This window comes from Dipodomys merriami, unplaced genomic scaffold (genome assembly GCF_024711535.1).
Source record: "Dipodomys merriami isolate MVZ:Mamm:240054 unplaced genomic scaffold, mDipMer1.0.p SCAF_19, whole genome shotgun sequence".
Taxonomy (NCBI): Eukaryota; Metazoa; Chordata; class Mammalia; order Rodentia; family Heteromyidae; genus Dipodomys; species Dipodomys merriami.
The window spans coordinates 3,548,503-3,572,607 of NW_027203270.1; the positions used below are offsets into that span (position 1 = coordinate 3,548,503).

At 42.3% G+C, this 24,105-nt stretch overlaps 1 protein-coding gene across 2 annotated transcripts in view; it reads right to left on the minus strand.

The window, feature by feature from the left end:
* Fbxw10 (F-box and WD repeat domain containing 10) overlaps window positions 1-19,242 on the minus strand; it is a 43,733-nt gene extending 24,491 nt beyond the window's left edge. For both annotated transcript variants that reach the window (XM_070026987.1, XM_070026986.1), the window contains exons 1-8: window positions 18,571-19,242; window positions 17,379-17,546; window positions 14,141-14,341; window positions 13,917-14,044; window positions 11,906-12,028; window positions 8,968-9,077; window positions 5,681-5,881; window positions 2,965-3,086 (exon numbers count right to left, since the gene is read on the minus strand). In XM_070026987.1, the coding sequence (XP_069883088.1) occupies window positions 2,965-3,086; window positions 5,681-5,881; window positions 8,968-9,077; window positions 11,906-12,028; window positions 13,917-14,044; window positions 14,141-14,341; window positions 17,379-17,546; window positions 18,571-19,075 (1,558 nt within the window). In that variant the 5' untranslated portion in view covers window positions 19,076-19,242. The remainder of the gene's footprint in view (window positions 1-2,964; window positions 3,087-5,680; window positions 5,882-8,967; window positions 9,078-11,905; window positions 12,029-13,916; window positions 14,045-14,140; window positions 14,342-17,378; window positions 17,547-18,570) is intronic.
* Between the last annotated feature and the right edge of the window lie 4,863 nt (window positions 19,243-24,105).

The window sequence follows — 24,105 nt, forward strand, 5'->3', positions numbered from 1 at the left end:
TGCTCCTTGTGTGAGTTGTCTATGGATACGAGGACAAATTACCACAAGCATAGCAACTGAAGACAACACAAATATACCATCTTACAGAAGTCTGATATGATGCCAAAGGGCTAAAATCAAGATGTCAGTAGGACTTTGCTCTTTTATGAGGGTGGAGGTTAATTTCTTTGTCCTTCCATGTGACTTTCTGGAAGGCCCACATTCCCTGGCTCGTTGCCCCTTCCTTTACTTTCACACACAGTCAGCAATGTTGTGTATCTCTGAACATTCTTCCATAGCTACATTTCACTTTGTTCACATCAAGAATGGTTCTCTGAGTACCAAGTAAACACACAGGGCTCACCCCAATAATAATACAGGGTAATCTCCTCATTTTAGCGTTTTAGATTTAATCATATCTGTAAAGCTTCTTTTTTTTTTTTTAAATGACAACCATTGTGCTTCCCTGTAGCTTAGGGTGTCAGGGGCACACTACCACATTCAACTATAGCTTGTGAAGGAATCTGAACTTTTATGTCTTGGCTAGCCTTAAAAAATAATCCCCAAATCTCCACCTTTCAAGTAGCTAGTATTAGAGACCTAAGTCACCTTTTCAAAGCTCTTTTTGCCATGGAAATTATGTTAGTCTATTTTGCTTTACATTAACAATGTATCTGAAGAAGTCTAATTTATGAAAGTTTGGAAGTTCAAGGACATGGTGCCAGCATTGGCTCAGCTCTGATCTCTTGCTGTGTCACATGACCTTTACATGTCATGTGTGGCAGGCACACTGCCAAACCAGGAAGTCAGAAAAAGACTGGGGTCTAGAGGCAGTGCTCCAACTGGCCTAAGGACTTCCCACCAGGGGCTGGGAAGGTGGCTCAGTGGTAGAGCACTTGCCTTGCATGCCTGAGGCCCTGGGTTCGATTTCTCAGCACCACATAAGCAAAAAGAAAAAAGCCAGAAGTGGCACTGTGGGGCCTGAACTCTGGACTTGGGCACTGTCCTTCAGCTCTTCAGCTCAAGGATAGTGCTCTACCACTTGAGCCACAGCGCCACTTCCCGTTTTCTGAATGTTTTGTTGGAGATAAGAGTCTCACGCCTTTCCTGCCCAGGCTAGCTTTGAACCACAATCCTCAGGCCTCAGCCTCCTGAGTAGCTAGGATTACAAGTGTGAACCACTGGTGCCTGGCTGTAAATCAATTTTTATTAGCATATGTTAGTTATACAAGGAGGTTTCACTTGTGACATTCTCATACATGCACACAATGTATATTGATCAACCTTCTTCACAACCCCTTCTTCACTCTCTCCCTTCTTAAAACAATTTCAACAGGTTTCACTGTTCTATTTTCATACATGCAAGTAACGCACATCAGCCATATTTATCCTCATTAACCTTCTTTTTTTTTTTTTTTTTGTCGGTCGTGGGGCTTGAACTCTGGGCCTGGGCGTTGTCCCTCAGCTCTTCAGCTCAAGGCGAGCGCTCTACCACTTGAGCTACAGCGCCACTTCCGGTTTTCTGGTGGTTTATTGGAGATAGGAGTCTCACGGTCTCTCCTGCCCGGGCTGGCTTTGAACCGCGATCCTCAGATCTCAGCCTCCTGAGTAGCTAGGATTACAGGCGTGAGCCACCAGCGCCCGGCTTTCCTCATTAACCTTCTTCATTAGCCCTCCCACTCCCACTTTACCCACCCTGTATCTGAGCCTGTTTTCTTTTCCTGTCCTTCCTTCCTTCCTTCCTTCCTTCCTTCCTTCCTTCCTTCCTTCCTTCCTTCCTTCCTTCCTTCCTTCCTTTTTGCCTGAAGTTTTGAACTCAGAGCCTGGGCACTGTCCTTGAGCTTCTTTTGCTCGAAGATAGCACTCTACCACTTGAGCCACAGCACCATTTACAGTTTTTTCTGTTTATGTGGTACCAAGGAATGGAATCCAGGGCTTTATGCGTGCTAAGGAAGCACTCCACCACTAAGCCACATTCCCAGTTCCTGGCATTCATTTCTTTAGTATGCATTAAAGTACACCAAGGGTTTTTGCCTTGATATTTCAGACATGCACATATATTTCTCAGAATAATACTCTCTATTGCTTTCTCATTTCCCTTCCCTCTCAATCCTGATCAACAGTTTCCATTAAGGTTCTTTGTGCTATCTTCATAGGTAGTCATAATGTATTTCAAAATTTGTTATGCTCAATTTTTCTCTTTTTGTCTTCCCTTCCCCTCAGCCTGCTAAACAGTCACATAGCTAGCATCATGTTCTGTGTGTTTATATATATGAGAGAGTTGCCTGTCATAAAATTGATACTCCAAAACAACTGTTTTCATTCACATAATTACTATACCCTCATCATACAGTTATATGTTTTCTACCATTAAAACTCCAAGAGCCTTTGAGGAAATAAAATTTCATATTTAAAGAACCATATAATTTTTTCCTCAACAGCCCTTAGCACAAAGTCTAGTATGTAGATCTTCAATGGAATGAGTAGATTGATAGATCTATAGATGGATGAAAAAAATAAAGCAATAAATTACTACACAAGGAAATGAGCAAAATGCAAGCCAAGAGTGATGGCATACACCTGTAATCTTAGCTCTCAGGAGATTGTATGCAGGAGGATCATAAATTTGAAGCCAGCATACTAAGTTTGAGGCTAGCCTCAACTAAGTCTGAGGCTAGCTTGGGTTATGTAGGAAAACCTTATGTACAGAGAGAGAGAGAGAAAGAGAGAGAGAGGAGAAAAAAGAGAATGAAGGAGAGAGAAAGGAAGGAAGATAAGAAGGAAAAAGAAAGAAGGAAAGAGGAAAAGAGAAGAGATGGAATGAGGGAGAGAGGAAGGAAGGAAAAAAGGAAGGAAGGAAGGAGGGAGGAAGAGGAGGGAGGGAGGGAGGGAAGGAGAGAAAAGGAGAGAAAAAGGGATGGAGAAAGGGTTTTGATAACTCACAGTTTTGGAGACATTTTTTAGAAAATTTAAAGCAGTTCTCACCTTTCACCTGGCCATCTTTTGCTCCAGATGCAAGCTTGTTCTTATAGACATCCATGCAAGTGATTGTCCCCTGGTGGCCATAGAAGATTTTTATGCAACTCCCAGTTTTCAGATCCCAGTATCTGCAGGAATTTTTTTTTTAAATATTGAGAATTTTCTGAAAGCCCAAAAAATCCTTTAGATCAATAGTTGCTTAAAAGGCAGCCAAGTTCCCTGTTGCAGCACTATTTGTCTAATTTCTGTGTCAACTCCATGTCCACATTGGTAATGATAGTAGTAGTAGTAACATTATAGTTTTTTCTGTGAATAATTAAATGCACAAATAGTGGTTGTCAATCAGAGATGATGTCTATTCTCAGGGGAAATTTGGAAGTAGGTAAAGAGATTCTTGGTGGTTACAAGCAGGGAGAGAAAAGCTAGTCCAGAATGCTATTAAACATCAGCTAAAGCACAGAACAATCCCCCAAATGCTGCCAAAACCAAAACCAACCAACCAACCAAAAACATCCTCATGCATGTGGCTACCAAATGACTCAGGAAAGAACAAGCATCCCTGGAAAGAATTATAAACTAGAAATGATGTAAATGTCCAAAAGCAGAAGAATGAGTGAACTATGACATATTCATCTAACAAATTACTGTATCTCTAGAAAATAAATTAATGACTGTTACTATGTGATAGGGAGGTATGTCAACAACAGGATTCAGTGGAAAAATTAGGTACTGATAACTTCTTTTTTTTTTTTTTTTTTTGGTCAGTCGTGGGGTTTGAACTCTGGGCCTGAGTGCTGTCCCTCAGCTCTTCAGCTCAAGGTGAGCGCTCTACCACTTGAGCTACAGCACCACTTCTGGTTTTCTGGTGGTTTATTGGAGATAGGAGTCTCACAGTCTCTCCTGCCCAGGCTGGCTTTGAACCGCGATCCTCAGATCTCAGCCTCCTGAGTAGCTAGGATTACAGGCATGAGCCACCAGCGCCCAGCTTGATAACTTCTTTTTCTTGTGCTGATATTGAGGTTTGAACTTACAACTTGGGTACTGTCCTTTAGCTTTGTTGCTCAAGGCTAGCACTCTACTTCTTGATGCACAGCTTCACTTCTGGATTTTTGGTGGTTAATTGGAGATAAGAGTCTCATGGACATTCACGCCCAGACTATTTGAACCATGATCCTTAGATCTCAACCTCCTGAGCTAGGATTACCGATTAGTGCCACCAGTACCCAGCTTTTTTATATTTCTTTATAGTTTTCTCAAAATATATGAGCTACTTTTGCCTTTTTCTGAATTTAACATAAATGAAATAATATTTTATTTTATTTATTTGTTTTTGTCAGTTGAACTCTGGGCATGGGCCCTGTCCCTCAGTTCTTCAGCTCAAGGCTACTGCTCTACCACTTGAGCCACAGCGCTACTTCCAGTTTTCTGGTGGTTAATTAGAGATAAGAATCTCACAGACTTTCCTGCCTGGGCTGACTTTGAACTTTGATCCTCAGATCTCAGCTTCCTGAGTAGCTAGGATTACAGGCTGGTACCCAGCTGGAATCATATTTTAAAAAGTTATCAGGTCAGGAATCAGTGGCTCAATATGCCTTTTTGTGTGTGTGTTTTTGCTTTTTTTTTTTTTTTGGTTGTGGGGCTTGAACTCTGGGCCTGGCACTGTCTCTCAGCTCTTCAGCTCAAGGCTAATGTTCTGCTACTTGAGCCCAGCACCACTTCTGGTTTTGTGGTGGTTAACTGGAGATAAGTCTCATTGACTTTCCTGCCCAAGCTGGCTTTGAACCATGATCCTGAGACCTCAGCCTCCTTAGGAGATAGAACGTGAGTCACAAGTTCCTGGCTCAGTCTGAGATCTGAGGATCATAGTTCAAAATCAGCCTGGACAGGAAATTTCATGAGACTCTTCTCTCCAATTGACTACCAAAAAGCTGGAAGTGGAGCTGTGGTTTCAAGTGGTAGAGTGTCAGCCTTGAGTAAAAAAATTCAGGGACAGAGCCCAGGCCCTGAGGTCAAGCCTCAGTACTCGCACTAAAAAAAAAAAAAAAAAAAAAAAAGCCAAGAGAATAAGAGTATGAAATTTAGGGCAATTTTACAAGGTGTTGGAAGTAAGAAAGAAGCAATGAGGGAAAGAAACTGGGGATTAGGGTGAAGGAATGTTACATGTATTGGTCTGAGCAAAGGGAAGATGGGTGTTTATTATATTGTATATAATGTATAAATGTATACTGATTAGCATACCATTTTGTTCTACGCTATATTATGTTTCATACCCATAAAAATTACTTTATGCTGGAGCAGGGGAAGAGGAGGAGGCAGAAGAGGGAGGAAGTAGAAGGGGGAGGAGGAGGAAGAGGAAGAAGGAAGAGGAGGAAAAGAGGAAGATGGGGAGGGGGGAGAGGAAGGGGGAGAGAAGAGGGGAAGGGAGAAAATGGAAGGGGAGTGGGGAGGCAGGAGGGGAGAGTGGGGGGAGAAAAAAGAAGAAGAAAAGAGGGGGAGGGAAGGAAAGGAAGAAGGAGGAAGAAAAGGGGGAAGAGGGGAGAGGAAAGGGGAGGGGAGGGGGGAGAAGAAAGAAAAGGGAAAAGAAACCATTATACATATTCTAGAAGTAATGTTTAGGATAACTTTTCAACAAATACAAAATGGAGGAAGTAGACACACTTCTGCCTTGAACTGATTTTTGGCCCCAGGTGGGAAGACCATCCTGACTCCTTGGACTGCTCACCTGATACTTAGGTCATAACTCCCACTTAGGAGAAACATTTCCTTTTCAGCGAGGAAGATGGTCCGGACGCTCCCAGCATGGCCTCGGAACTCGATGCGCAGCTCCTTGACTTGTAAGATATCAAGAAGGTACATCTTCCGATTTGATGCCACAGCTATCAGATTTCCCCCCGAATAGTGGATGATTCTGTTTCGGTCCCACCTGAGTTTGGAGGGTCGGGGAGAGGTGGATAGCACAAGTAAAAAGAGTTGCCAGAACTTAACCTAGTACCTGACTTTCCCTGCAGTAATGAAATAATGGAAAATTCTATTCTTTTCCATGAGTGAGACTGCAGAAAAGAAAACCAACTATTAACAGGTCACACACCATGACAAAAGTCCATTTCAGGTAGACTAAAAATCTAAAAAATGGGCTGGGAAGGTGGCTCAGTGGTAGAGCGCTTGCCTTGCATGCCTGAGGCCCTGGGTTCGATTCCTCAGCACCACATAAGAAAAAGAAAAAAGCGGGAAGTGGCGCTATGGCTCAAGTGGTAGAGCACTAGCCTTGAGCTGAAGAGCTGAGGGACAGCGCCCAGGCCCGGAGTTCAGGCCCCACAACCGGACCCCCCACCAAAAAAAAATCTAAAAAATATGTAGGTAAATAAAGTAATTTAAAAATGGGCAAATAAAAATAACACAAAGTGTTGCTGGGTGCCAGTGTCTTAACACCTATAACCTTAGCTACTCAGGAGGCTGAGATATGAGGATCATGCTTCAAAGCCATCCCAGGCAGGAAAGTCCATGAGACTCTTATCTCCAATAAACTACCAGGAAACTGGAAGTGGCACTGTGGCCCAAGTGGTAGAGCATTAGCCTTGAGCTGAAGAGCTGAGGGACAAGCCCAGAGTTGAAGGCCCGCAACCAACAAAATAATAATAGTAATAATAATAATAATAATAGAAAGTATAAAGAGGGGCTGGGAAGGTGGCTCAGTAGTAGAGCGCTTGCCTTGCATTGCTGAGGCCTGGGTTTGATTCCTCAGCACCACATAAGTAAAAAGAAAAAAGCCCGAAGTGGCGCTGTGGCTCAAGTGGTAGAATGCTAGCCTTGAGCTGAAGAGCTGAGGGACAGTGCCCAGGCCCAGAGTTCAGGCTCCATGACCGGACCCCCCAAAAAAAAAAAAGAAGAAGAAGAAAAAAAGAAAGTATAAAGAAAATAATGTTTTACTAATATATAGTTTTTTTTTTTTTTTGCTGGTTGTGGGGCTTGAACTCTGGGCCTGGGCACTGTCCCTGAGCTCTTCAGTTCGAGGCTAGCATTCTACACTTGAGACACAGTGCCACTTCTGGTTTTCTGGTGATTTATTGAGATAAAAGTGTCACGGACTTTCCTTCCAGGGTTGGCTTTGAACTGCGATCCTCAGATCTCAGCCTCCTGAGTAACTAGGATTGCAGGCCACCAGCACCTGGCTTATGCTAACCTTTGAGGGTAGACTATATGGCACACAGAATATTTGGCCACAGAAATCTTTATTCACGTAAAACCCCAGAGGAACTTAGATGTAAAGCCTATGTGCACTGCATTTCTTTTACTTTTTCTTCCTTTCTTTTCTTTTTTGCTTAACCAAGATCCAAGTTGCCTTCTGTAGGTTCAAAGGTCTGTGCTAGTTGGTTTTATGGGAAATATAAAGATGAATAAAATATGGACCTTGCTCACAATAAGCTTGTAGTCCAATAAAACCATGTGAGTTGACTTAATTTTCCAATCATAAGATTATATGTAATCCTATGCAAATAGGTAAAATATGAGCAGGAAAACCAAACGATTTATTGTCTGAATTGAGACTTTTTGTTGTTGTTGTTGTTGATCTTGGGGATTGAACTCAGGACATGGGCATTGTCCCCAAGCTTTTTCACTTAAAGCTAGCATTCTACCAGTTCCAGTTTTCTGATGGTTAATTGGAGATAAGAGTCTCACAGACTTTCCTGCCTGTGCTGGCTTCAAACTGCGATCTTCAGATCTCAGCCACCTGACTAGCTGGAATTATAGGCATGAACCACCAGTGCCCAGCTAAACTGAGACATTTTTATTGTAAAGGGGGATACTACTACTAAATACATTATGACCACAGAGGAAAGTGGAATTGTTCCAGGAAGCAGGAATGTACAGTCATTCCAAACATAAGGAGAAATGCTTGTTATTTTGTTCTCATCCCATGTGTTATATCTAGAATTTAACTATTCATCACCTAAAGAGCAGTTACCACCCTATAACCCGTAAGACTTCCCCATAGCAACTGGTCCATAACCAAAACTAAATAATCTTGTGAATAAACAATGAAAGTCAGGTAGACACTAGTGCCTTATGCCTGTAATCCTGTCTTCTCAGAAGGCTGAGATCTGGAGGATTTGAAACCAGCCTAAGACAGAAAAGTCTGATAAACTTCCTCTCCAAAATAATCAGCAAAAAGTCAAGCTGGAGGCATGGCTCAAATGGTAGAGCCAGGCAAGCAAGTTAATTGAGCATAAGGCCCAGTACTAAACAAAAAAGCCAATTATTACAGACAATTTTGCTAGTTTGAGTAATTAAGATGCATGGTCAAACCCCATTTCTGCTTAAAATATGAGAGTTCTAGAGGGTAGACCTCAATGTTAAGGGTGTTTAGCTCTAGCTGACAGAGTTATAGAAGATCTTTGCTTTTCTCTACATATTTTCTAGCATTTGTACTCCTCTCCCCCCATAAGCATATATTAGTTTTCAAACTGGAATAAAAAAACAAAAAATGTTTCAAAAAAAGAAAGATTTTGGGCATGATTACATGTGTAAAAAGTTCTTAGTCCAGAGGCTGGGAAGTTGGCTCAGTGGTAGAGTGCTTGCCTTGCATGCCTGAGGCCCTGGGTTCGATTCCTCAGCACCACATAAGAAAAAGAAAAAAGCAGGAAGTGGTGCTGTGGCTCAAGTGGTAGGGCACTAGCCTTGAGCTGAAGAGCTGAGGGACAGCGCCCAGGCCCAGAGTTCAGGCCACACAACCGGACCAAAAAAAAAAAAAAAAAAAAAAGTTCTTAGTCCAAAACGTATAAGGGGCAGAGGTGTCCTCTTCTAGCTGTAGGGGATGATGCTAAATTAAACCCCTGCTGTCCAATCAGGACCCTGTCCTAGTTCCCAGAAGGATCTTGAGGACAAGGGAGGGATGGGATGCCTTCCTAAGTCAGTGGCAGGGGGCTGGGAGGAATGTCAGGAGAACCCTAAATTGCCAGTGAGTGTGACTCAAGAGTTCTTGATGCCCTAGCTTCTGAGCCTGGTACCCACGTGTCAGAGATAATGCGGATATTGTAGGTGCCACAGAAAACATTTCTCTCCTCCATCTGGACCATCTGCGTTTCCTGGTTCTGGTAGGCAGTCCACAGGCTGTAGTCACTCTAATGAGGGAAAACATGAAGTCAAGTGTGGCCTCAACTTTACCCAGGGTACCAACCATATACCCCCATTAGGCTCCCCTGGCATGGGCACAAGCATGGTGGTTGTGTGTGTGTGTGTGTGTGTGTGTGTGTGTGTGTGTGTGTGTGTGTGTGTGTGGCAGGGGAGGATTCTTCCTTTTAATGCATTGGCTGCTGCTTTGTAGTGATGGGAATAACTCAGGAATAGGCACCAAAGTAATCTGTTCATGGTTAGCTCAATCAGAAGTCCTACTTCATCTTTTACCTCTGCATTTTCTGCACCTTCTGGTTCTATAAACCTTCAAGGCTGGATTTCAAATGATGCCCAGAACACTTTTCTGAAAACGACTTCACAAAGGGTATGTTCACAACCACAGGTACCCCATGTTCAAACCACAGGTACCCCATGCCCAGACCCATGACTGAAATCAGGTTTCATGTTTGTATACCATAGAACATAGACCTGATAGCACAAAGCCCACTGATGAGAACTTGAGCCATCAATGAGATTACTGATGCACTGGGTACACTGCATTTCAAAGTTTTCACAAAACTATAACCTTCACTTGTCCTGAAAGCTGTCTCGAAAAGGACATTACCTACCCACAAAATATTCCTATCATTTTACAAAGGACTTATCAGAGGCTTAGGGAGGGCAAGGAAATATCAAGTCTCTTTGCTGCCCAGTCTTTCCTCCCTCCCTCCATCCCTCCCTCTGTCCCTACTTCCCTTCCCTCCCTCACTCCAGCTCTTCCTTCTTCCTCCTTCCTTCCCTCCCTTATTTCTATCCCTCCCTCCATCCCTCCCGCCCTCCTTTCTTCTCTTCCTTCCTTTGTCCATCATAGTTTCTGAGCAGCTATGGCAATGCCAGACATGATAAATTCTGATCTAGATGGCTGAACCATACTTCCCAGTTTCATTCTTCCCAGCTGTACTCGACCCTTAAAGAGCCAGAAATAGCAATCACATCAAATGGCAGGAAAGAAAAGACAGCATGAGTTTCTTGAGGCCCTCATCTTGTTTGCATCAGAGTCCTGGGAACATTTCTTCTAAAGTTTCCTTCTCAACTGTAGCCTTCTCCTCCATGCCTTTGACTTGTCCTCAGATGCCCTTGTTCCTCTACTCACACTTCTTAACACTTTTTTTTTTGGTGGTGGTGGGGTGGGGTGGGGTAGAGGTTAAGACAGATCTCCCTGAATAGCTCAGGTTGGCCTCTAGCTCATGATCCTCCTGCTTCAGCTGCTCAAGTGCTGACATGAAGACATGTGTCACCACACATCATTTCTTCTTCATCTTTAACCAAGTTGAGATGTCTCCAAGAAGAATCTGCTAACCCACCTCCTCTCAAGGGTAGGAGTGGCTTTCCATATCCCAGATTGAGTTAAATGAGGCTTTCCCAGGTTCTCCTGACACAAAGGATCCTGGGAATTCTTTGTCCCTGGCTCAGCTCCCAAGTTTTAGAGATAAAGCCATAGGGGTGAAATCATTGTGAGGGAAAAGACTCTGTTGTGTCACTAACCAACTGTAAGGTCTTGGGCAGGCTTTATACCACTTGGGAGAGGAGTGATACCTATTTACTTACGGTGGAAATCAAATCAAGAGTGTACAAAACTGTACACTAATTTTACAATAAAAACCTTTAAAAAAAAAAAAAGAATGAACAAAAGACTGCCAGCACTGAGCCTGACACACTAGGAGCAATCAGTAGGAGGTACCATGGTAAGTAACACCCTACCCACCTCTACCCACCTCCATCTTTTCCTAAAAGACCCGGAACTGCTTAATTCTTGCTATTTCCAATGTTCTGCTTCAGTACCCATCCATGTCTCTCATTTTCTGTAAGTTATACATTCCTAGAAGGCCAAGTCTTGAGATTATTTTGTTGGGTAATTATAAATTCCATCACACAGGGAGGTATGATATTAGTTTTGACAGATTTGTAAAGAATGTGTTTCTGGTTAGCTTGTACCTCTGCTATTTAACTGGCTGAGAGACTCAGTTTCTTTATATATAAAATAGGTGTAGCAACTGGACCCTCTGGACAGGCTGCAAGTTCTTCAGTACTTCATACTCCACTTTCTTTTACTGATCACTGCCAACCAATCTCTTATCTGTGTGATCTGCTCAGCTTCCAAAGATATAAGAGCTAAGTGACCTTGCTCAGATTCTAAGTGTTACTACATATCTTTCTTATGGGATATTAAAATTAAACCATCCATCATTAAGTTTCCTTTGGTGACCAACCAAGAGAATACATGCCAAAGTAAAAGGATCTTCAGCAGGGAGGAGGGTGTGGGAATCTAATGGTCTTAGGAATCATTGCCATGCTGGGACAATTAGGGCATAATGTTCCAAGAGTGTACTCATTACTCTTCTTTATTACTGCCTAAGCATTGCTGGGAAGATCTACACTTAATTCATTTTTCTCTTCCATCCAATAAGCAGAATGCACTACTCTCATTTCTGAGCAGCAAACTCAAGAACCTCAAGATGAGTGGAGCTGTGTTGAAGAGAATTCCAGCTATGGTTGACATCATTCCTGGCCTCTGAATTCTCCACTAGGTATCGAATTGGTGCCTTGCACATAGAATCTTAAGAAGACAACCCAATTAATCTGCTCATCCAGCAGATGGAGACATCAAGGTTAATGGAGGGCAAGTAGATTGCATGATACAGAGCTCTCCCTAAAGGACTGGTATCTCCCATGAGCCTGTGTCCTGACTTGTGGGCTGAGTCTGGGTGTCAGCCTGAAATGACCAATAAGAACACGACACTCCCTGCTACTCACCCCAGATGCCATGGAGACCCACCTTTGTTCTCAGTTTCCACTTTGGAGTTTTCGCACGCATGCGTTTCCCATCATCTGTCATTTTAGGAACAGGGATAAGAAGCTTGTTGGCATAATTAGGATCTATTCCCTTTGTGTAGGATCCCTGGTTGGAAAAAAGAGACAGTGACTATTATGCTGGGATCGCTGCCTTCTCATATAAGTGTAGAGTGCAGCACTATTCACAATAGCCAAGGCCTAAAAGCAGCCTACTTGTCTACTTACAGAAGCATGGATAAAGAAAGCGTGGTATATGTACAAATGGAATACACTTAGCCATAAAGAGAAGGGGGTCCTGTCATGCAATGATGTGGGTGAAAGTGGAGGATATGGAGTAAAATAAACCAATGCAGAAAAACTACCTCATCTCATTCATGTGGAATCTTTTGTTTTTGTTTTTATTGTTGTTGTTGTTGGTGGTGGACATGGGGCTTGAACTCTGGACCTGGGCACTGTCCCTCAGCTCTTCAGCTCAAGGTGAGTGCTCTACCATTTCAGCCACAGTGCCACTTCATTTTCTGGTGGTTAATTGGAGATAAGAGTTTCATGAGCTTTCTTGCTTGGGCTGGCTTCAAACTGAGATCTTCACATCTCAGCCTTCTGAGTAGCTAGGATATTAGGTATGAGTGCCTGGCAACCCGCTGAAATGATTTGTCTTTATTCCTGCACTCTAGGAAGGAAAAACTCATTCTTGGCATAATCTGAAAAGATGGGTAAGCTCTGCCCTGGTAAGTTTTACCAACAATGTGTGCAGAAAAAGCAAGGAAGACAATAGTAAATTTTGGAAAAAGATTACCATGAAATGGACAGCAATTTCTAGATGGTGGCCTGCCTTCTTCTCATTCTTTGTGATCTACCTTTGCTGAGGGAAGAAAAATCCAAGCTTCCAAGGTTACTCAGTTCAGGGTTAGGCTTCAGGCAAGAAACTTAAGTTTCTTTCTGCCAGAGAAAGCCAGGTACCAGTGGCTCAAGCCTTTAATCCTAGCTACTCAGGAGGATCACAGTTCAAAGCCAGCCCAGGCAAGGAAAGTCTGTGAGACTCTTATCTCTAATTAACCACCAGAAAACTGGAAGTGGTGCTGTGGCTCAAGAGGCAAAGCACTCACCTAGAGCTGAAGAGCTGAGGGACAGTTCCAGGCCCAGAGTTCAAGCCCTATGACTGACAAAAAAAAAGCCAGAGAATATTGCATGTTAACCTAAATATAGGCATGCTAGCATTATAAACTTCTGGGTAACATGAAGCTGATTCAGAAAGTTACCCATAACTCTGTGTGTGTGTGTGTGTGTGTGTGTGTGTGTGTGTGTGTGTGTGTGTGTACATGTGTGCAATGAAGTTTGAATTCAGGCCTCATGCTCTTGCTTGGCTTCTTCTTTTTTTTTTTTTTTTGCTCAAAGCTAGCCCCTACCACTTGAGCCATAGCTCCATTTTGAGCTTTTTGCTGATCAATCAGAGATGATAGTCTCATGGATGAGATTTTACTCCCATTTCCTGCACAGAGAACATGTTTTCTGTCTCTGTCTCTGTCTTGTTCTCTCTCTCTCTCTCTCTTAAACTCTTTGCCATCAACAAAAACACTTTAGTAAGTCTCATGAATTTGTCTGCCTTAGGCTGGCTTCTAACCTCAATCCTCAGATCTCAGCCTCCTGAGTACCTAGAATTACAGGTATGAATGCATTCATAGTTTTCAGATTGTATGAGCTCTAACAGAACTCTTTATAGGAAAAGAGAGAGAATTCTCTGCTACTAAAGATTTTGTTTTGTTTGGGTTTTTGAATTTCTGGTGATGGAACTCAGGGCTATATACATGCTGGGCAAGTGGCTGTGAGGGTTTGAATAGGTTTTTCCTTTTCCTCTCTGTTCTAAAGAGACTTCTATTCCTCATCCCTGCTAGGTACACAGACAATGGGAGGACAGATGGTGAGCAATGAGAGTGCAGGCCACAAAGAGGAAATGAAGCTGGTCTCCAAACATATCCCTTCCAGATCAGAAGTACCTGCAATATGGTAATCTGGTTTTGAAGGAAGGTGTGCATGGACAACTCCATCTTGACTTGCTGGGCCAGAGAGGCCCAGTGCTGGTTCACAGAGATACATTTGTTCAGGCTGTTTTTATCCAGCATTCCTGGTAGAGGGGTAGAGGGAGAAAGATGGACCCAGAAACCTCAGAACTAGGCCAAGATGAGAGGTCTCTGAGAAGTCCCTAATCTACCCAGCATACTTAGAATGTACTTGGAGAGGTGGATGGGCAGTAGACGGATGAAGTCCCGGTATTTACTGCACCCAGAAGACAGGCGTCTGACAGCCTTCATGTCTACCAGCAGACTGCAAGGATCATCCTCTAGTTTAAGCATGCCTGGTTTTTTAGGCAGCAGCTTATTCGTCTCAGAAATACAATGGAATAATTTCTTGTGTTGTCTACCTAGAGGAAAGCCAGAGATGGTTGCGTGGTTGAGTTCTCTGCAGAAATCCCAGCACCAGAACAAATCCTCAGCAAAACTCAGTCCTCAGAAACAACGCTTCTTGAGTTTACCATTAGGTAAATTACCCCCACTGATTTTTTTCATCAATTCTCCCACATGAAAATAGAATATCCTGAATCAAATCCACAAGTACTTTTTAGCCTTCGTAGATAAAGCTATAGTAGCCAAGTCTGAAATGGCATCATGTCTGGAATTTCCTTGAAAATACTCCAACAAGAAAAAAATAATTTCAAAAGGGAAGATGGGTAAGATTGGTAGGAGTCCGGATGTGGCTCAGTGGTAGAGCACTTCCCTAGCAAGTATGAGGTCCTGAGTTCAATCCCTCACACAATAATTAAAACAATAACAATAATAATGGCATTATTATTTTTCAGTGCTGGCAACTCATGCCTATAATCCTAGCTATTCAGGAGGCTAAAATCTGCAAATTGCTTTGTAAAGCCAGCCCAAGCAGGAAAGTTGGTAAGACTTTTATTTCCAATTGATTACCAAAAAGCTGGAAGTGAAGCCGTGCCTCAAGTGGTAGAATGCTAGCCATGAGTGAGAAAGCTAAGGGACAGTGAAGAAGAAGAAGAAGAAGAAGAAGAAGAAGAAGAAGAAGAAGAAGAAGAAGAAGAAGAAGAAGAAGAAGAAGAAGAAGAAGAAGAAGAAGAAGAAGAAGAAGAGAGGAGGAGGAGGAAGAGGAGGAGGAGAGAAGAGGAGGAGGAGGAGGAAGAGGAGGAGGAGGAGGAGGAGGAGGAGGAGGAATGACAAGACACTGATTATTGTTAAAGCTGAATGATGGTTCTATAGGAAGTTATTATACTGTTTTATCCACTTTAAAAATTTGAAAATTTCCATGTAGAAAGCATTTTAGGCTATGCATCAGTTCCTCATATCTGTAACCTTAGGTACTTAAGAAACTGAGATAGGGAATATCAAAGTTTGAGGCCAGCCTGGCTAGAAAAGTTCTTGAAGACCTCCTCTGACTTGAAAGCTGTTCAAGTGGCACATGCCTGTTATCTTAGGTACAATGGAAAGCCTAAAACAGGCATATGACAGCCCAGGCATGTGCCCAGGAAGGAAGTGTGACTTTCTTAAAAACAACCACTGCAAAAAAAAAAAAAAAAAAACATAGCTTGGAGCTGTGACTTAGATATATAGCACTTGCTATCAAGTGTGAGGCTTTAACTTCAAAACCCAGTACACATAAAAACAAAATCAACAAAACCAAACAAAAACCAGTATTTTAGATTCTACATTTTGGGTTTCCTATGGTTATTTCATGAACACTCACATACCACATTTTTGTCAATCGTAAACCACATGTTTGATGGTAAGCATACCACATAGCCTAGGTTTGTAGGCATTTTCCTGTCATTAAGTAAGTCATTAGTGTATGTCTTGCCTTAGAAAACATTGAAGGAAAGCCTTGAGAGACCATGTTCCCTACTCCTTAATTTCCTCTTGAAGACTAAATCAAATGTCCCAAGTGAGGTAGACCCTAGAGGTGGCCACCATTCTGGAGCTTAGTGGATTAAGGCCTGGAGCCGACATCAAAGGGAGCTCTTGAAAGTTTCCTTTCTAATCTCTAGTCCAGGTGTACTGTGGAGGCACTATGGTAGAGAGGCAAAAACATGACCAATTTTTTTTTATCCTGCCTTTCTCCTTACCACCTGTGAGAGTTAAATGAGAAAAAGAAGAAGAAAAGAATATCAAAGAACCCAACAATTGTAGATGCCAAATGAATGGTAGTCTCCAAAATCATATACCCCCCCCAGATTGTATTGCTTTGTCAGTCCCCCTAACTCCACTGAGACTTCCCAATTTCATATATACTGAGACTTTTAGATTTACAAGGGTTATACACACTCCCCCACACAGAAAACAGAAGAAGAAGAAGAAGAAGAAGAAGAAGAAGAAGAAGAAGAAGAAGAAGAAGAAGAAGAAGAAGAAGAAGAAGAGGAAGAAGAAGAGGAAGAAGAAGAGGAAGAAGAAGAGGAAGAAGAAGAGGAAGAAGAAGAGGAAGAAGAAGAGGAAGAAGAAGAGGAAGAAGAGGAAGAAGAGGAAGAAGAAGAGGAAGAAGAGGAAGAAGAAGAAGAAGAAGAAGAAGAAGAAGAAGAAGAAGAAGAAGAAGAAGAAGAAGAAGAAGAAGAGAAGGAGGAAGAGGAGGAGGAAGAGGAGGAGGAAGAGGAGGAGGAAGAGGAGGAGGAAGAGGAGGAGGAAGAGGAGGAGGAAGAGGAGGAGGAAGAAGAGGAGGAAGAAGAAGAGGAAGAAGAAGAGGAAGAAGAAGAGGAAGAAGAAGAGGAAGAAGAAGAGGAAGAAGAAGAAGAAGAAGAAGAAGAAGAAGAAGAAGAAGAAGAAGAAGAAGAAGAAGAAGAAGAAGAAGAAGAAGGAAGAAGAAGAAGAAGAAGAAGAAGGAAGAAGGAAGAAGGAAGAAGAAGGAAGAAGAAGAAGAGGAAGAAGAAGAAGAAGAAGAAGAAGAAGAAGAAGAAGAAGAAGAAGAAGAAGAAGAAGAAGAAGAAGAAGAAGAAGAAGAAGAAGAAGAAGAGGAAGAAGAAGAGGAAGAAGAAGAGGAAGAAGAAGAGGAAGAAGAAGAGGAAGAAGAAGAGGAAGAAGAAGAAGAAGAAGAAGAAGAAGAAGAAGAAGAAGAAGAAGAAGAAGAAGAAGAAGAAGAAGAAGAAGAAGAAGAAGAAGAAGAAGAGGAAGAAGAAGAGGAAGAAGAAGAAGTTGATACCCTATAATCTATTGTAAATTCAAAAGAAATCCTAAGGCAAATTATTATGTTATATGCTTTCTGATACAGCATGTGGTTTGGTTCCAACAAGCCCATCATAAAATTAAAAAAAAAACTGTAAGTTGAACCATTTAAGTCAGGCACTGTCCACTGAAGTGTGTGTGTGTGTGTGTGTGTGTGTGTGTGTGTGTGTGTGTGTGTGTGTGTGTGTAATAGTTGGTTTGCCAGTTACTATTCCCAGATCTCCAAGCATGACTTACCAGTTACTTTTCCCACATCTGCAGGCGTGTCTTTTTTTGCTGAAGTTCTATACAAGGGGAATGACATAGTTCTGGGTTTAGTGGCCCAATACACATGTGGAAACTCAGATATGGTGGTGTAACCTTTCTTAGGGAAAAACAGCATATCAATGGAGTCTGGATGGAGCACTGGAAAACAAAAACCAAGACAAGGTGGCTTTTCTAGCAAGTGTGTGGAGGAAAATGAGGTCAAGAGAGAAATTGTTTAATTATTCCTTATTTCTTTTAAATATAGTTGCCCTTTGTATCTGAAGGTTCTATCTCCTTAGGCTCAAGCAATCACACACTGACAATATAAAGAAAAAATTCATCTGTGCATCTTCATCATTTTTCTAAACACTACAGTATAGCAACTATGACATTTGTAGTGGATTTGGCATTGTAAGTGATCTAGAGATGATTTAAAGCATATGAGGGGATTGAATATTCTAAGCAAATACAATATCATTTTATATAAGGTACTTGAGTAGCCATGGATTTTGGTATCCAAATGGAGCCCTAAAAATAATTCCTCACAACTATACATACAAAATTGATTTGGCACAACTATACATGCAAAATAAATTTGGGAAGTTGTATCTGTTTTTATTTGGGGACTTTGAGTTACTATGGAAAAATCTCAGAAAACTTCAACTGGTTAAACTTTGCCAGGCAATCCAAGATGCAAAATCCATTAGAGTTCTACATGCAAGGAGAGAAATCATGAATGGGAGCTACGAGAGGAATTGCTTCTCTGAAGTTCTCTGTGAGTTTCCTTTAAAGATATGAATTAAACCAGGCACTGTTGGCTCACAGCTGTAGTTGTTACTCCGGAGGCTAAGGTTCAAGGACTGTGGTCTAAAGGCAGCTTGGGCAGGAAAGTTAATGAGACTCTTATCTCCAATTAACTACCAAAAGGTAGGAAGTGAGGCTGTGGCTCAAGTGGCAGAGCACTAGACTTGAGCAATAAAGCTAAAGTACAACCCCCAGGCTTTGAGTTCAAGCCCCAAAGCAGCAAAACAAATACATAAATTAGTAGTAATTTTTTTAAAGGACCTAGTCTTACACTCTGAACACTTCCCAGTCATCTAAACTGGTACCCACCTGCAGTCCTGAATTCTTGCTTTCTTACCTTTGGGGGCCCTCTGATCTCACTCTCTATGAACTTGTTTACCTGAGACCTTGTTCCACTCTCTCAGAAACAGGACTCTGACCACCCTCGCAGCAGTGAGCAGTAGTTTTTCATTGCACATCTGCAGCAGGAAGACAGTAAAATTTGCCTTGGTCCAGTAGGTGCTGTCGCAAAACCAGTACAAGATCTCCTTCATCTTCTCCTCTGCGGTTTTCTCCAACAACTGGTTCAAGGAGGACTTCACAGACTTCTCCTTCTTCCTCTCCAGCCTGCTGAGGGAGATCCGGGATCTATGATAGATAAAATCCTTTCCCTGAGTGGTCTGCAGGATATTTTGGAAATAGTGTAGTAAGTATAAGCTATTTAACTGAAGTAGAATGCTAACTAGAAACCTCCTCTGTGTCATGTCGCTGACCCTTTGGAACCACTCTTTAGTAGAAAAGATCTTCCATGCTAAGATACACGTTTCACACTTCTGGCACAGAGGGATCGAATCATTTCCCTTTTGACAACGAAAATAAGGGGTTTGCTTAAGATTCGGTTCCATGTTTTCCAGGAGCCTGAGATAATCAGTTCATTTTATCCTTGCCAGTTAGCAATACCACCAAACACCAAAGTGACAGGAGAAGTGGAGAAATGTCCTAATCAAGCCTTTCTATTATAAATAAATGAGGAAAAAAAATAAGCCACGGCAATGGGCAGAAAACTTATCTGTCCTAGAAACTGCCAGTAGAAGTCTGGCTTTCTGTACAGAACTCCTTGGAAACGTAACTTTACCGTAAATCTCCTAAACTTAGCACTGTGTAATTGGAGGCAGTTGCTGTATATGCTGAAAGAGAGGTTCATCTCATTTCTAGAAGAATGTTTTTTAGTCAAATCTAAGTAAAAAAATCATGGAGACTGGTGTTGAGCTTCAGTTGCTTATCAATAACTTGAATATTCAAGAATATAAACAGATATAAGTTACTTATTTTATATGGTAGATATCCCAAAAGTCCTGAATATGTTTATATTGTCTTGTCATCAAAGTAAAATCACAAATTTTTATTATAAATTTAGGCTGGTTAACTGATTCAGAATGATAATCAGAAATCTCTGCTGATCTTTAAATTTAAAGTCTGCATGTTATTTTAGCTCCTAGCCATTGGGATATTGCTTAAAGCCCTTCTGTTGATTGTACTGGAATATATTTGATATATGTTTATGCTTGTACATACACACACATATATATGATATACTTAACAAAAGCTATTTTATACATATGCACATTTTAACATGGACATATTCCACTCATATTCTAATTCTCCTCTTCTAACTTTATAAACTCCTTCACAGACAACACATTGGAAATTTTAATCCTTAAAATAATGCCCCTGGAGCCTGGCGCTGGTGGCTCACGCTTGTAATCCTAGCTACTCAGGAGGCTAAGATCTGAGGATCATGGTTCAAAGCCAGCCCGGGCAGATAAGTCCAGGCTTGACTTATCTTATCTTCAATTAACCACTCAAAACCCAGAAGTGGCCCTGTGGCTCAAGTGGTAGAGTGCTCCCCTTGAGCACAAAGAGGCTCAGGGACAGCTCCCAAGGCCCTGAGTTCAGGCTCCACAACCAGAAAAAAAAAAAAAAAAAAGCAATGATTGTAATAACCCGTGAGGGCCCAATAATCAGCAGGGCCCCAATAGTCAGCGTGGCTCCATGGTCTGGGCCTGCTGCAGGGTGCGGGGCATCAAAAGGCCAGCCTCCTGCTCTACAAACCAGGCCACAGCGGCTGACGTCACTGCCCCAGGCATGCAGCCGAAGGGGGCGGGGAATGCCGCTGAAAGGGGCAGGGAATGCCGCTGAAAGGGGCGGGGCATACTACTGGAGGGGGTGGGGTGTTGAGCCCCACATGGCCAGCTGCCTATTGGGATTGGATGGGGGTAGGCTTGGGGAGGAGCATGGCGGTTTGAAACCATTAGTTGGGGAGCCTATCTGGGTGTATACAGGCTGCAGTGTATACACCTATCTGGGTGTATACAGCTTTGGAGGTCTGAGGTTTGGAGGTTTGCAGACCAACTAATTTGGTGGTTTTTCAGACCAACTAATCAGGGTCTGGGGCTGCCTATTGGAGGCTTAGAGGTTTGGTGGTTGAGGCTGCTCTTGGTTCTGGGTATCTGGCCCAGGACAAGGTAGTCTCAGGACCCCCTTTCTGGTGTAAATAGTGTAAATACACTTCTTTTGCTCACCTTTCACTGTGCTCGATGGATTGTCTCCCTCTCCGGAGGTCATAAGTATGATAACAAGACAATGTAATAAAAGCATATCAATTTGGTTTTTCTCTCAAAAAAATCTTCTTTTTCTACATTCACCCTTCTTCCTATGATGCTATCAATAGTTCAGACTCAGTTTGACCTGGAATGACTGACATCTTGGAAAGTAAAACTATAGACCTAAAGAACTACTATATTGTTAGTGAGATTGTTATTTTGAGCAAGCAATCCTAGTCCACTACAATATGTAGGTACTATGCATTCTATATTGAAATGGATGTAAAATATGTATGGGTATGGGTAGTTTTTAAAACAAAAAATGACACAAAAATGTAAGTCTAAACTTTTTTTTTTGGGGGGGGGGTCCGGTTGTGGGGCCTGAACTCTGGGTCTGGGCGCTGTTCCTCAGCTCTTCAGCTCAAGGCTAGTGCCCTACCACTTGAGCCACAGCGCCACTTCCAGCTTTTTTCTTTTTGCTTATGTGGTGCTGAGGGATCGAACCCAGGACCTCATGCATGCAAGGCAAGCACTCTACCACTGAGCCACCTTCCCAGCCCAGTCTAACCTGTTTTATGAGAGTTTTACTCTTTGGCTCTGGCTTATGATACATTCAGGAGTTATGTTAGGGCTACCAATGACTACCAGTCTGCAGTTTGACCAAGACTATGCATACTTCTTGCCCCTACTTCAACTCTTCTATTTAAACTTAGAGTTTGTCAGACACCAGTGGCTCATACCTGTAATCCTAACTGCTTAGGAGGCTGGGTCTAAGGATTACAGTTTGAAGTCATTCTGTGCAGAAATGTCCTCCAGCTTATCTCCAATTATCCAGCAAAAAAGCTGAATTAGAGCTGTGCTTTAAGTCGTAGGGTACAAGCTGTAGGCAAGCAAACTGAACCAGAATTTGAGGTCCCGAGTTAAAGCACCATTAGGGAGGGAAGGAGGGAGGAAGGATGTCAGGGTCATGACAGTACCCTGAAGGGCTAAACTATTCACTTTCCTTCTTCCTGTGTCCTTGTGTTATATTAACTAGATCTCCTTTCTCAGCCCTCTGTATCTTTATTGGCATGTTGGGATGGGTGATAGGAACCAAACGTGTTAGGACTCCTGAAGCCAAGGCTTTTGCTCTGAAATGTCTGTTGCAATATAGGTTAAGAGTATCCCTAAACCTTCCAAAATCTACAACATTTTGAGCATTCACATTACATCACAAGTGGAAAATTTGCATCATAAAACTTTATTTCATGCACAAAATTATTTAAAATATAGTATATAATCACTTTCAGAGTATGTGTTTAAGTGAAATCTGTGTTTGGACTTGGGCCTGTCCATAAGAAACTTCATTGTGTATGTTCAAATATTCCAAAATGTAAATATTTGAAATCTGACACACTTCTAGTTAGGAATAAGGGTCCCTCAACCTATAAGACACTTGTTGGCAAAGGTAAACAAAGAGAAGCTGTTATTCACGAGGAGACAGTGAGTTTCCAAGTCACTTATTTGTAATTTTATTATTTTTATTTTTTTATTGCACGTGGGGCTTGAACTCTGGGCTTAGGTGCTGTCCCTGTACTCTTCAGCTCAAGGCAAGAGCTCTACCACTTGAGCCACAGTGCCACTTCCAGTTTTCTAGTGGTTTATTGGAGGTAAGAGTCTCACAGACTTTCCTGCCTGGACTGGCTTTGAACTGTGATCCTCAGATCTCAGCCTCCTGAGTAGCTCAGATTACAGGTGTGAGCCACCATTACCCGGCTTGTCAGTGATTTTAAAGGAGAGGGTGGTGAAACAAAGGTATTTAAAGTCAACTTAATGGAAAACTTAATACCAAAGGAGTTATAATTTACTTAAAAGAGAAAAAAAAAGTTCCTTTGGACCATTTAGAGATTCCAGTCTAAGATCAGGCAGACTCATTGCTTTGGCCTCTGGTGGGGGCACCAGATAACAATGGTATGAAGGACCAGACAGAGCAAACTGCCCACCTCATGAGCCAGGAAGCAGAGAAAAGAAGGAAGGGGCTGGGAATGTGGCTTAGTGGTAGAGTGCTTGCCTAGCATGCATGAAGCCCTCAGTACCACAGAAACTGAAAAAGCTGGAAGTGGCACTGTGGCTCAAGTGGTAGAGTGCTAGCCTTGAGCAAAAGAAGTTCAGGGACAGTGCCCAGATCCTGAGTTCAAGCCCCAGGGCTGGTGTGGTGGTGGGGAGAGAGAGAGAGAGAGAGAGAGAGAGAGAGAGAGAGAGAGAGAGAGAGAGAGAGAGAGAGAGAGAGAGAGAGAGAGAGAGAGAGAGAGAGAGAGGGAGAGGGAGAGGGAGAGAGAGAGAGAGGGAGAGAGAGAGAGAGAGGGAGGGAGGGAGGGAGGGAGGGAGGGAGGGAGGGAGAGAGAGAGAGAGGGACTGATGCCTGATAACCCCCTTGTAGGACACCCCCCCCCCCACACACACACACAAGGACCTAGGGATCTCCCACCAGGCCCCACCTCTTAAAGGTTCTACCGCATTCCAACAGGTCCATCCTGGGGGCCAAGCCTGCAATACATGGAACCTGGGGAGGGGGCAGTCATTCAAATAAAATTGAGAATAATATTCTCAAGAAGGTAGGACATTCTCAAGGAGGTATGGTACAGCTAGGTGGCAATCAGTACAGGAAAACTTAATGCCAACTGTACGGAAGTTGGGAGGTCCATTATAAAAGTCATAAGGCTGCCCAGTTTAATCTCTCAACAATGCTTTCCCTTGTCTTTTTCCACCCTGGGTTGAGGCAGCGACAAGGCCTTTACCAGATGTAAAGTCCCTTGACCTTGGACTTCCCAGCCTCTAAATATGTAAAAATAATTAGTGTTTATTTATTTATTTATGAATAAAATAACTTTACCTTCTTTATAACTTACCCAGTCACTGGTAGTCTGTCATAGCAATACAAAATTGACTCAGATAGTGATAAGGGCTCCATGGCTGAGCCAATATTGGTATCTGGTCATTTCATTGTGAATCACTGGATAATGTAGGACTGAATGACATTCCTGGAAGAGAATTCATTTGGATTTCCAAAAGTTGGGACAAAAATAAATTAGTAGTTAAAAGTACATTCTGACTGGTTTAGTCATGGAATAAAAATAATTTGTCACCAAAGCAAGCTCCTGATGAATTCAGGTTTATTTCTATTTTTTTTTATTTTAGGCAAATCTACACAATGGAAGAGAAAATAAGAGCCAGAGGCAAATGCCAGGAAGCCTATAAAATAGGCCTTTGTTCTCTCTTTTTGCTTTTTCTTTCCTTATTTTTTGTTTTCAGTTTTGAGACAAAGAAAAAGAAAAATGATATACATGTCCATC